General features: G+C 31.6%; 1 protein-coding gene across 1 annotated transcript; it reads left to right on the forward strand.

The window, feature by feature from the left end:
• The first annotated feature begins 2,125 nt into the window (after positions 1-2,125).
• LOC131621744 (uncharacterized) lies at positions 2,126-5,663 on the forward strand. Its single transcript, XM_058892788.1, has 7 exons — positions 2,126-2,539; positions 2,652-2,864; positions 3,196-3,336; positions 3,579-3,719; positions 4,281-4,400; positions 4,490-4,576; positions 4,812-5,663. Exons 1-7 carry the CDS (start codon positions 2,198-2,200, stop codon positions 5,247-5,249), a joined length of 1,482 nt encoding a protein of 493 aa, XP_058748771.1. The 5' UTR covers positions 2,126-2,197; the 3' UTR covers positions 5,250-5,663.
• The last annotated feature ends 8,456 nt before the right edge of the window (positions 5,664-14,119 follow it).

A 14,119-nucleotide genomic window follows, 5' to 3' on the forward strand; every position in this document is an offset into this window, starting at 1 on the left:
AATTTTGTATGATCAACTTGAACGAATAATTGATCATATTTTTCTCTTTCACACATCATTGTGTTTCTACCCATCTTCAGTAATATACCAATTTGATCTCTAATAAAAGTCAAATTTTAGAATCCTAATATTCAACCAACAATTAAATGTGCCTCACCCAAACTTCCACCTTCTCAATAGCATTACATCCCTCCATTCCTTGAGAGTTAAATAATGATCTCAGATTAACCATGATGTCTTCATTAAAACATAATATATGCCCTACCTAGCCCATATTTTTTAAAATCTATTATATAACACCTCACACTACTACATATGAGAAAGAGATATAACCATAATTGATGGTTCAAGGGAAAGTAACGTGTGGTAGTAAGTGGTCGTGGTAAAAACACATTAGTGTGTAACATACCACTACGATTGTATAAAACAGCCGCCGTAAAAGTTTAAGGTCGCGGGTTCGATCCAAGTGCATGGATTTTTGCATACTTCAACAGATTTCACCATGGTTCTAGAATCCAACCGCAGTGGAAGACTTAATGCAAAGCATATCACCACACCCGTTGATTGCGACTGTGGTGATATGCTTACTTGAATTTGTTTTAACTTATGTGGAATGCTTATTTCACTAACTACTAATTAAAAATATTACCTTTCAAATCTGATTTAGAAAATTATAATATGAGATATGAAGTTATATTAGAAGAACAAGTTACACTAATCAATGTTGTACCAGCTTTCTACAGCCCATAATCTACATGTCGCTCTTTAAAGGTTAGATCTTGTTTCAATGCTTCTAGTTCTTAAACTACCTCTTCCTTCATCTCTAGTTCATTTTGAAAAATATTATTTACTTTATAAACAAAATTAGAGGCATTAAACCAAGTTCTAACCGTTACAGTGTGAAATGTAGATAATGGGCTGAAGAAATGTCATATAACATTGGTAAGTGTAATTTGTTTTCAAATATAACTTAATATCTGATACTATAATTTTCTAAATCAATTTCAAAGGTTATATATTCGGTAAGGGGTTGGAAAAATATTTAAACCACATACGATATGATAAACTCATCTTGTATGACACGTTGACTGAACGTAGTGAAGCTACAATTTAGAAGGTATATCATTAAACAAACTTTAACAACAACAACAAACCTTAAACAACATAAAACGTATAACATACAACTTTTGTCAACAAAAACAAAATCATAAACAAGATACCTTAAATAACATACAACTTTTATCAATAACATACAACTTCTATGAATAAAAACAAAATCATCAACAACATACCTTAACAACAATATACATTAACAACAACGTACAACTTTTATTAACAACAACATACCTTAAACAAAATACAACATATATATATATATATATATATATATATATATATATATATATATATATATATATATATATATATATATATATATATATATAGGGAGCGTATCCAGTGAGAACGGATAACTTTTGTGAGAAACGAGAACTAACGATATCAATCGTTTGATTTAATTAACGCTTAGGATTTATTTATTCTATATAGAGATCACCTTATTGAATTTTTGTACTATGCTTAAGATTTACAAATTCTATAATAAGACAATCTTACCATAAATAATTTTCTATTTATTATACTAATATTTAGAATAAAATAAAGACTATAATTTTTCTATTTTTTTATTTGACAAAATTAAATAAATAACACGATCTAAATTTCCAATTCCAATCTCCAATATGCACCTCAATTATTATAGTATTGTTAAAATGGTAGAATATAAGAGTTGTATTATTTTAATAATAAAATTAAAAATTTTATGGTGTAAAGATAAAAAAAAAAACCACAATTTTAATGTCGGTGGCAAAAAATTAAATAAGAGTATTTTTGACTTTTCCACAACCATTAATTTTCATAAAAAAATATTATCTTAATAATAGTCAAATAAAATTTCTTTAAGAAGTCAATATCTAATATTTGAATAATCCTTTTTTTTTTCAGGTGTTTTATATTTATCTTTTATATAAAAAATAAAAATGGAGAAAAAATGAGAGTAATTGAAACAGTGAAAGAAAAATGATGTGACCCATAACTGGTTGCATCCACGGTGTATAGTAGAGTAGAATAGAATCGCTTTTTTCCCTCTCAAACTAAAAAATTTGAATGCTCCATTTTCAAAACCCAACCCAACGGCTCCATGAACGATTCTAACAGAAACGCAACCGTTTCCTTCCCTCCATTCTCCGTCAACCGCCGCCGCCTCTCAACCTCACAGGTTTTCGTCGAGCGGAGCCGTCTGGTCTCATCGGAGAAGCCAATGGCTTGGATTTCCCTTCAGGGACGGCTCGTCAACACCGATGAAGCTAGCTCCGCTCGAACCATCGGTGGCGGCCTAACTGATGAGTTAGCATTCGCTTGGAATCTCTTCCCTCCCATTCATCGGTTTCTCATTGTCGCTGTTATAGGTGCTGCTGCTTCCATGGCTAGGTCGAAGAAAAATCGAGAGATATTGAACCTTAAGAATTCAATTGAACTTAGGGTAGGGTTATGGTTCCTTTGAATTTATTCCTTTTTACTTTTTCATTTGTTAATTTGAACTTAGGGTTAACGGTTTTGTAGTAATACTGTTTTATTTTGTCACTATTTTCCAGGACCAGGTGTTATCCAGCATGCAGCAGAAGCTTGACGATTTATGCGAGCAGCTTAACAGTTCTAAAGAGGATACAGTTGTTGCTATCGACAAGTTATCGAATAAGGATGGAGAGTTGGAATCGAAAGAAGTGTTTGGCTCTCAGAGAATTAAGTTTGTTGACTGTGGTTGTTGGCATTGTGAAGAACATTCTTCCTTATATAATGAATTGACGGTAAGAAACTCTTACTGGTACTAATTGTATTGAGGTTATTGTATAGCTTTTCACTTGGTACTGGACAATTATAATTTTTCAGCTTCCTAATGGGTTCATTGAAAAACTTAATGTTGTTGAATTTGGGTTATAGTGTGGCTGAATTTGAACAAATCGCTAGTGTCCTGTACTATGCTATTTAGAGCTAAGTATTGTCAAATACTGGCTGTAGTAGCACTTTCGCATTGCTGTGAAGTGAAATTTGAACAAACCGCTGTTTTACACAATCCACAATTGACAATGCTAGAACAACATTGCTTTGAATTTGATCATTCATTGACTTTGTTAGCAGGATGCCATTAGTAGAAAAGCTTCAAGTGGAATTGAGGTGCTTCAATATAAGTCACCCTTCTCTAATGAAGAACAAGAGGAGAGAAGAATGTCTGACTGGTCAGATTTGGCTTCGAGTGTCACATATGCTGCTGATATCCAGGTATTAGTTTCTTAGGGTCATCTTTGTTAGGTAATTATGTGAGAAATGGACTGACGTTTTATCAGCTTGGATATGATAAGTAATTTTCCAAATTTCATTTCCTAATTATAGGAAATTTTGGCTTCTTGTCAAGCACTTTATGCAGTAATTTCTTGGTTATCTCTATGTAATTAGTTTGCTCTTGAGCTTGGGCTTTTTCAATTTTGGTTGAATAATCTTGGTAATGATTACTTTGTTAGCAGGGTGTTAATAGTAGAAAAGCCTCCCGTGGTAATGTGTTGCTCCAGTATAAGTCACCCTTCTCTAATGAAGAACAAGAGGAGAGAAGAATGTCTGACTGGTCAGATTTCGCTCCAAGTGTTACATCTGCTGCTGATATCCAGGTATTACGTTCTTCAGGTCATCTTTGTTAAGGTCCTATGAGAGAAAGGGGACAGACATTTTATCTAAGCACTTAGTATCCGCATCTGCCTGGATATGATACATAGTTTTCCAAATTTCACTTCTTAAATATTTGCAACTTAGGCTTCTCGTCTCTTTAAGCGTAATTTTTGGATTATCTTTATGCAATTAATTTGTTCTTGCTCTTGAGCTTTTTCAATTTTAGTTGAGTGATCATGGTAATGATTACTATAAGTATCAGAAATCAGATTATCTCTCAGTTTGATATAAGATTCTCGTAAGAACTTGACTAAACAATCTTCTTAGGACTCATTCATCAATTGTTATGGTAGCTTGTCTGTATTCCATGCTCTGGACTTTAACTGCAACCAAGTTAATGGATTGTAATTGCTTAATTGTGTTCTTTCTTCAATATAGTTAAAATGCAATTACAAAATTATTTTATCCTCTGGCCGTGCTCCCTTTTCATTGTTTCCTTGTGTTTTTATTATTTCTACCATCTTGTTAAATATAATCTTTGACATGCTTTCTGTTATGCTCAGTTAAACAACTTGGCTATAGAACAAGATATTTATAATCTTAAGAGGGACTGCGAAGAGAAGGAGACGACAATAAATGAACTAACCACTCTGCTGAACTCTTCTGAGATTTCTAACAGAAAGGTAATATATGTATTTTATCCTTTTTAAGTTGGAAATGGCAACTTCTTTTTCCCTTTTTCTAATATCATTTTTACTAATACTTAAAACAGAGGGTTGCTGAGTTAGAAGACATTGTAGCGAAAAAGAACACAACAATCTCAAAACTAAAGAAGGATATGGCTATTCTAGAACAAAAGGTACTATACATGTATTGTAGATATCAAAATATGTAGTGACCAATTTGACATTTGACAGATTTGGCACTTGGTTGTTTGACCAATTTCTTTCAAATGTCCGAAATTTGGATTGTTATGAAAGTACATTACAATATCACATTACTTTTAGCTTTCAAAGCAACCAAAACAAGAAGGGTTTCTTATCTATAATTTCGAACTGCTTCTATATTAATACCTATTTCAAAACTGACCACAGGTTATGCAGCTTACAAGGCTTCGTCGACCATCCTTCTCTGCAAATATTTCAAATGAAACTCAGCTGCCACAAATGAGAGATAACCTCATTTATGATATGGACAGCACTACCAGCCCCTCCTCTTCTGATTCTGATAGTTCTCCTGTCAACAATACACAAAATCTTTGTGCTGATGCCTTTCTGCCAAACCAGGATTCTGATTCTACAATTGATCGGACACCTACGCCAGCAAAAAATTTAAATTCATCAGGGACACTCATTGAGCGCCGCTCACAATCTCGATATGCCAGCCCTCTTCAAGAAGTTCCAACTTATCATAAATCTAATGCATCTTCTTCAAGCCAAAAGCAATTGTCACCTCGTAAGGACTTGAAAAAGAGTAGAAGACGATCTCTCACTGGAACTAAGACTGCGGGTGCGCATAAGAGATGGGTTTAATAGTGAGTAAATCAGCTTGAATTACCAACTATTCGTTAGCAAACAGCAGGTAGCCAATATTCTCCAGCTTTATAGCGATACCGTTTAAATACTTGTGGTAAATTATGGTTTAAATTGACAAGTTATAGATAGCAGCAGCAGAGACTATTTAAGTTTTAACCATAAAATATGGTTTGATAAATTTCAGCCAGCTATTGCTGTCAATGGAATGATCTCTTATTTCAATTAGTATCCTTCTGCAGACTAGTTTAGCCACCATTAAATATGGTCTTTTCTTATGTCAAATAATTGAAGAAGCAGAAACAAGTAAAACCTCATTTTCACTTTTGTTGTTGGGATGAACCTCTGCTGGTGGTTTATATCTTAAATAATATACATGTTACAGCTTACAACCTGGTACTATCTACCAGTATCATTTAACCCTTGTTTTATCTGCTCATTTCTTTGGGTTCGGGGTGTGAAGATTTTATATATATATTTTTTTAAGGAAAATGCTAACGAACGTCCTTGAGGCACTCTTTAAATAATTAAAATGATAATTTTTTTAAAAATGCTTGTACTCAATGCATTAAAAATGTATTGGAAATTGAATATTGACATTTATAAAGAATTTTTTCTTTATTTAGCATTACCTATTTTTTAATTTATTTTGGAAATTTTTAGCATGAAGCTCTTTGTTCTTCTTGAGTAAATAAACTTTTAATTTTTTTATACTTAATTTAGTAATTGATCTATTTGGACTATCTATATCCTAAAATATTTATATGGATGGAAATTGGTCCAATTTATTGTCTCATGTTGCCTATTCCACCCTAATCTAATGGTGGAAGGAAAGAGATAATAAATATGTTATAAAATATTGGAGATCAAACACATAGATTAAATCCAATGATCAGAAATTGAGCAGGAAAAATACTGCAGACACTCGTTTACCCATGAATTAATACGGATTGGACTCATCATGCCAATATTACAACGGGTCGGGCCAACCCAACTTTTAGACTTCTTTCTTAGGGTCTGTTTGTTATAGGTGAAATAACGGAGAGAGAAGTTGAGAGGAGAGAAGTTAAGAAGAAATACTCAAGTTTGTTTGTTTGGTTTGAGAGAGAGAAATAAGAGAGAGTGATAAAAGTGTGGGGTCCACGTCTAATTTCACTCTTCTCTCAATAGAGAAGAAAGTGAGAAGAGAAGAACTTTTTCTCAAAAATGACGTTATTGTCCTCCGTGCATAGTTACTACCTGCTTTTTTTTTCTTTCTGTTTTGTTGCTCTAGTAGTTGTTTTAGTGAGTCCATACGTGTGAAATATTTATGGAATTCATATAACACTCTTCATTTGATAATAAATACAAACAATTTATAAATTTGTTTTAAAATTACTTATGAAATTCATTGTATTATGTAATAAAATTTTATTCATAAAAATATAATAAAAATTAACTATGAAATATTAAATTAACATAAACTATATATAAAAAAATCTAACATAAAAAATTTAAAAATCAAATCAAGTAGTTTATTTAGTCCAAATTTATTATTTTAAGATTGATTAATAAATTTGAGAAAAGTAAATATTTAAAATAAAATTAATAAATCAACTTAATTTAATCAATCAAGGGTATTTCTGTCTTTTTCATAAAATAAGACACTTCTTTCTCTTATATTTCTCTCTTCTTTCTTTTGTACCAAACAACCCATCAAATCTACTATATTTCTCATCTTTTTCTCTCTTTTCACACTCTTTCTCACATATTTCTCTCTTTACAACTTCTTCTCTAATCCAAATACACCCTTAGAGTATTCAAATTTCAACTTGCCTCTACATTCTTAGTTCTTACTTTAAGTCTTATCTTCTGTTTTGTCGCATCCTTCTCATTCTTAGTTTTCACTCTATTTTGGTGGCTCTATATTTCAAATGATTGAATTTCATGCTCCACTGAAGGGCTACCAGCCTACCACTGTGCATGTTGAATTGGAATAACAACATATCACTATTCTTAAAACTGGACTCGCTGATATATTTATAAGAGATAATTTGTTTTTTAAATTAATTAAATAATTAATATATCTAATATATTAATAGATCAACTACAGATCAAATTTATTGATTATTTAATAAATCAAAAAGTAAATTCTTTTTAATAAATAGGACGGAAGAGAATATTATTTAATGAAATAAAATAATTAATTTAAAAAATTATTGACTTAGAATTTGACCATGTGCTTATGAAGCTTCCATGGAATCAGAGTCAGTTCTCCATGTGTACACACACCGCATTATTTGAGGAATACACTCCATGCTCATTTACATTGTCAACTTCCTAATCATTTCCTCCACTAATTTTATTTCAAGAGTGAAGACTACTACAACTTTTGGTAAAATGATAACTATTAACTACATTCATTTTTTTAGTGAAGATAGTTTAGTAATTAGGTTCACATACTCTAAGTATGAAAAAGTGAATTACTGATATGAAAAGGTGAAAATACTTTCGTAATTACATTCACATACTTTATATATTGAATAAGGTCATGATGGTTTCCGAAAATTCATGATATGGAAGAAGGAATGGGGACCCATGGGGAATAAAATCTTATCATATTAGAGAATGGGGACGAAGGAATTTTGAAGGGTGGAGTGGGACATGGAGTAGGTGAGGTGACCACTTCTAGTCCTGCCCTTTCTCGGTTCACCTAGTATTGATGTGTTGTTAGTACTCCCTTCATTATATATATTGAGGTTGTTCAAAAAATTCATAAAACAGAACCGAATCACAGAACCGTATAGAACTGTTGTTAAATAATAATTGAATTATTTTTCTTTCGTTAATGAACCGAACTCCAATTTGTAAAACAGTTTAATAACCAAACTGAATCACAATTAACCAAACCAAAACCAAAAGAACCGAACCAATTAATCAAAATTAAAATTTTCATACAATGTTTACAAATAAATTAATTTTTGACAATTTAAATAAAATAAATCTTTTGTTGTAAATTTTGTATGCTTTTAAATTTTCAAATAAAATATATATAATTATTAGGTGCGTTTGATTGACAAAATATGAAATACTGGAGAGAACAATACTAGACGGTATAAAACAGTACAAGACATCTTTTTGTATTGTATTGTGTTTGATTTTTAATGCGCTGCACAATTTTTTTCAATTTTGTTTGATATGTCTATCAACCAGACAAAATGATATAATTTTTACTATAATATTATTTATTGATATATAAGATATAATATTTATGAATGAAAATATTAAATAATGAGAAAGAGAGTAAAAACATGATATTTTGACAGGTTTATAGGTTTATATAATATTATAGTAAAATTGGTATTTTGTTATGGAGTACCTTCAGAGAGGCTTGGATAATTTATGGACAATTCCTGATTTCAATTACCATTCGAAATGCGACAAAGTGCAAAGTCTACTGGCTTAGAAGTAAACCTGACAAAGTGCAAAGTCTATTTTGGCTCAGCGGAGGTTCAAACCAGAGATGAGAACCTGAAGATTACTGATTTTAAGGAAGGTTCGTTGCCGTTCTGGTATTTGGGAGTCCCTTTAACAGGAAAAAAGTTTTCAGTTCAGCAATATAATCCCATAATTAACAAAATTCTATGCAGAGTAACACATTGGAGTGAGAGACTGCTTAGTCACGCAGGCGAAGTCTAGCTTATCAAAAGCGTCATGGTTGTCGTCACCACTTATTGGATGAATTGTTTTCCTCTTCCTAAGCAAGTTATTTACAAAATCAATTCCACCTGTCGTACCTTCCTAGGGACGGGGGGTGGTGAGCTGACAAGGAAGTCCCCAATTGCGTGGAAGAATGTTTGGACACCGAAACCCAAAGGTGGATTGAACATAATTGACCTTGAGTATTGGATTAGTGCTATTATAATCAAACTCCTTTGGAACATTTGTAAAAAGGCGGACAATTTATGGGTCAAGTGGGTTCATTGTTTCTATATTAAAAGAGAGCAGGTGATGACTATTAGAGCTAGAGAGTCATGTACTTGGATTCTCAAAGCCATCCTGAGACAAAAAGAGAAAGTGAGTAATATGCATTGTTGGAGTTCTATGCTGCAACAAAATAAATTTGATGTGAAGAGTGCATATTTGGAGCTGAATACTAGAGGTCAAAAAGTTGATTGGAGGAAACTTTTCTACAACAATTTGGCGAGGCCTCGCGCTCAATTTACCATGTGGACGGCGTGTCGTAACAGGTTAGCAATAAAATTGAGATTGTTTAAGTTTGGTATGCTTAACAATACGACTTACAACTTCTGTTCAAAGACCGAAACAATTGATCATGTGTTATTTAGTTGTAAGATAACGTGTGATATTTGGCGTGAAGTCTTGTGTTGGCTACAAAATTCTAATGTTCCTTGTGCGTGGACTGAGGAACTTTTACTTTATCAAGACACAATGTTGGGAAAGGTTGGAATAATAAATTACTTAAAGTGGTGACTGTTGAATGTATCTACGAAATTTGGAGATACCGTAATGATTTTTTTTGGAGATAGCGTAAATAATACTAATATAGGAAGGAAAAACTATTTATATGATAGTGTATAGAAGTTGGAGCAATCCGAAGCTTAGAGAGCAAATAGCTAGATGGATGGTTGTCTAAGTTAAGAATTGTTTTTTCCTTTTCTGGTTTGAGTTGGATCGGTGGTGATCGCTCTTGTAATGTCACTGTTTTTGATTTAATGATACACTTATTTAAAAAAAAATGTTTATGCAGCAGACAAAATAATATAATTTTTATATAATATTTTTATTAATATAAAAATATTGATATTTATGAATCAAAATATTAAATAATGAGAAGAGAAGAAAATAATTAACAGATATTTTTTCTCTACTTTGTTTGATATGTCAATGAATCTGAATAACAATAATATAATTTGTATTGATACATTTATGAATTAAAATATTAAATAATGAGAAAGAGAATAAAAACATGGTATTTTGATTTTTTTTTTTATATAATATGTGCTTGGGACAAAAAGTTGTCTCATGATTTACTGGGGGACAGAAATTTATGGTTTTGTCCAGTCCCTTGCCATATTTTTTATCCAGTCTCATGATTAGTTTCTGCATCAAACATGATAAAATAATATTGTCATGTCCATTAACTCATTTTTAGAAAACCAATCGCACCCTTAAAGTCATTTATTGTTCATTGAATTAATGACCCTTATTAAAGATATAATATTTTTCGCAAATTCTAACTCAACAAAAGTTGATATTGATATGATTAATACTATAGTTCAAACTTTGATCTCATAGTTGTGTGTGTGAGTTTTTAGTGATTATTATCACACAGGAAAAAAAGATAATATTAGTTTTATAATTATAAAAGAAAATTAAGAAATTAAAAGTTAAATCAGAGATAGTTAATTCAAATCCTACTTCAAATATAATTAACGATAATATATTATCTTCACCAAAAGTATGATTATAGTGTTAGTTGATAAGTGCCAAAATGTCTTTATTTTGAGTATATATTAGTGACACTTATCAATTCTATTCTTTTGGTTTTTGTAATAAAATCTCAACTTTTGTGTATATATGTGCATACTTGAGTTTTGATTCGTTTTGTGTACCATTTGACCATTTTTTTCATTTGTTTTATAGGTATTATTGCATATCGGAGCGTCTGATTACGCAGTTTTGGAGCAAAATAATGGAAATTCTGTAGAAGCTCGCTTCCATAGGCATAAAACAGAGATGCAGAGTTTTTCAGAGCTCGCTTAGTGAAGTCACCTCGCTAAGCGAGATTGTCTTTACTGTACTAGATAATTTAGGGAATAAGTGTAGTTCGCTTTGCCAGCCTAGCTTGCTAAGCAGGCTTGCGCAGATTTTGCTTTATATTCTTTCATTTGTAACATTGTTAAGTTATGGGGATTTGGGGATTTTTGACCCAAACTTCATCACTCTCATTTTTAGGTTAGATTAGGTTAGAAAACAACTATGGAGGTTGCATTTGGATGACTGGAGGTGGATTGATCGTTGAACGGAGCTGAAAAATCGGGAGATTTTCGGGTCATTTCTCTTCCTCTTTGTGTTTTCTCTTATAGTTGGGTTTTGTGTATGTATTTACTTTGAACTCATGTATATTTGTCGCTCATGACGTTATATATAAAATCTGCGTTACAAATTTGTGTTGATTGTTGTCTCATATTTTTTTCTCTGTGCTCGGGATTTGGGTTGTTATAGACATATATTGCTTAAATCTTTATCTAAGATGATTATCTGTTAGTTTCTGAACTCTAGAGATAGATTTAGAGCTAATAACCTTTATGGGTGTCGAAGCTTAATGCTTTCGTGTTAGTTGTGTCGACTGAGATATCGTCGATACGATTAATATGGATGTCTGTTGTGTTGTTGAGGTGTGCTGAGAGATCGTCAACGAGATGATATAATAGTTCTCTCTACTTTGTGTTAGAAATGACTTAAGGTGTGAGCGATACTGAGTGATAATGACAAGTATTATAGGTTGAGTATAAATGGTCGATAAGTTTAAGTTTGTGATAAATAGATTATATGCAATGGTTGATAAATCTTATCTTTCCTAAGAATGAATTCTTTTGTGTTGATATTTACTTTTCCGTTTTTATACCTTTGTTCATTTAAACCCAAGTTCGAAACCATAGAAACCGTTGAATGGCATTCTACACCATTCTCTGTGGACACGATAATTCCCGGATAAATATTTCCAAATCTTTTGTTGCTTTCCGCTGTGCCTGCATCAACATTAGTTAAAATTAGATTATATTTAGAGATACTCGATTGGCTTTCTGCCGAGACAAAGTTAGGCAAATGAAAACACATTTGAAAAGCCTGAAGATTGTGAAGCTACAACTTGGATATGTTGTGAACTTATATGGACAAAGTCAAAGAAACATGTCAATGATTAGAAGGCCACATGCAAATTTGAGACGCCACATAATCTATAAATGGAGAAAACAATCACGTATTGTCCACATAAATAGTCGAATGAGACACCATTTTTCTGTAGGTCATGATGTTATGGTCAGTTTGGTATATATATATATATATATATATATATATATATATATATATATATATATATATATATATATATATATATATATATATATATATATATATATATATATATATATATATATATATATATATATATATATATATATATATATATATATATATAATATCATACTCTATAAATTTCAAATAACATCCAGTCAATCAAATCTATTTTACACACTTTATATTCTTTTTTTTATTTACGTTGTTATATGCATTTTTTAAGCTAGTAGTTCAACTTTCAACACTCGTACTTAATGTTTTTTGGAGTGCTTAAGGAACTCATAACGGAGAGACATAATGCATCCTTCAATGTAAGTGTTTAAAGAAAATGGAATAATTTTTTTGAGCTATAAGTCAAATATTGACTAATGTTTCACAATTTCACAACTAATTTGGCATGTTCAGTGGGCCACTATGGTCAATCTCACTAATAATTTCAAATTACCAGGTCACAACTATGGTTAGCGTCTGCACTTACAATATGGAAATAATATTAATAATATGGATCAATCATCACCAGCATCTACTAGGTTGCGAGGCTAACATCGATTGGATGAATCTTCATAATTAATGAGAATACGAATGATCATGCATCTTCCCAATGTGTTTGGAGATATGTTAGTTGTTCTACTGAAGGAACAAGTGGTAATGACTACATCCTTTATTAGAAAAAATTAGATATTGTGATTTATGACATCATGTATCAGGTCTCTCAAAAATTTATTGTTGACATTGTAAGACCTATGGTTCACAACAAAGTCCAAGAAGCAATGGAATTGGTGATCAAACGAGAGAATTCAGGTGACAGTTTTGTCATGTTAATTACTTTAAGAGTTAAGGGAAGCCATAGTAAGGCATGCATTATTATCCATATTTAGTCAACTAACACAATCATAGGACTATGGGTGTACATGGGTTGGGTTGGACTGGGTTTGGCCTAACCCGTTACCCAACCCATTCAAATTTCAATGGGTTGGGTTCGTCGTCCAACCCACAATTTTATTTTCAAAACCAACCCAAACCGACCCGTTCATTTATGGGTTGGGTTGGATTGGGTTCGTGGGTTGTGTTTCAAATTTAAAAAATAATAATTTTTTTCAATTTAAAATATTGTAACACAATTCAATACATTTATACTCATTTCTAACACACAAAATGGATGAAGCACATCATATAATATCTAATAATATTCATAGACATGACATAACACTACATAATAGTATAAAATTCCACAAGTCACGTTATTTTTATAAAATACGTAAGTTGGAAATGATACAAAAGAAAATAAGAAACAACATTTAGTCTTAAAATTATGTAAATTTATTGATTTAGTAGTATTATTGGTGGAAAATAAAGCTTTTTTGGAAAATTTATGGTTAAACTGAGATAATAATTTATATTTCTATTTAAAAAAAATTACTAATGTAACATCAATGGGTTGGGTCAACAGATCTGCGGGTTGCAAAGCTCAAACCCGATACCCGAACCAAAACTATATTGGATTGTTGCGGGTTGGGTTGGGTATACCCGTAAATGAATGAGTTCGGGTAATTTATGGGTTGGTTCGGTTTGGGTTCGCGGATTCGTGGGTCGATCCACACCCATGAACACCCCTACATAGGACTTTCCCAAGTCCAACAAAGTCATATACAAAATGTATCTTTTACTTGTTATTCCTCACTTACTACTTTTTCTACAGCTAACCCCGAGGAGAACTAATGACAACAAATACATATAACTAAGGTAATATTCAACTTGAAAATGTACATATGAAAATAAAGCCACCT

This window comes from Vicia villosa, unplaced genomic scaffold (genome assembly GCF_029867415.1).
Source record: "Vicia villosa cultivar HV-30 ecotype Madison, WI unplaced genomic scaffold, Vvil1.0 ctg.000011F_1_1, whole genome shotgun sequence".
Taxonomy (NCBI): domain Eukaryota; kingdom Viridiplantae; phylum Streptophyta; class Magnoliopsida; order Fabales; family Fabaceae; genus Vicia; species Vicia villosa.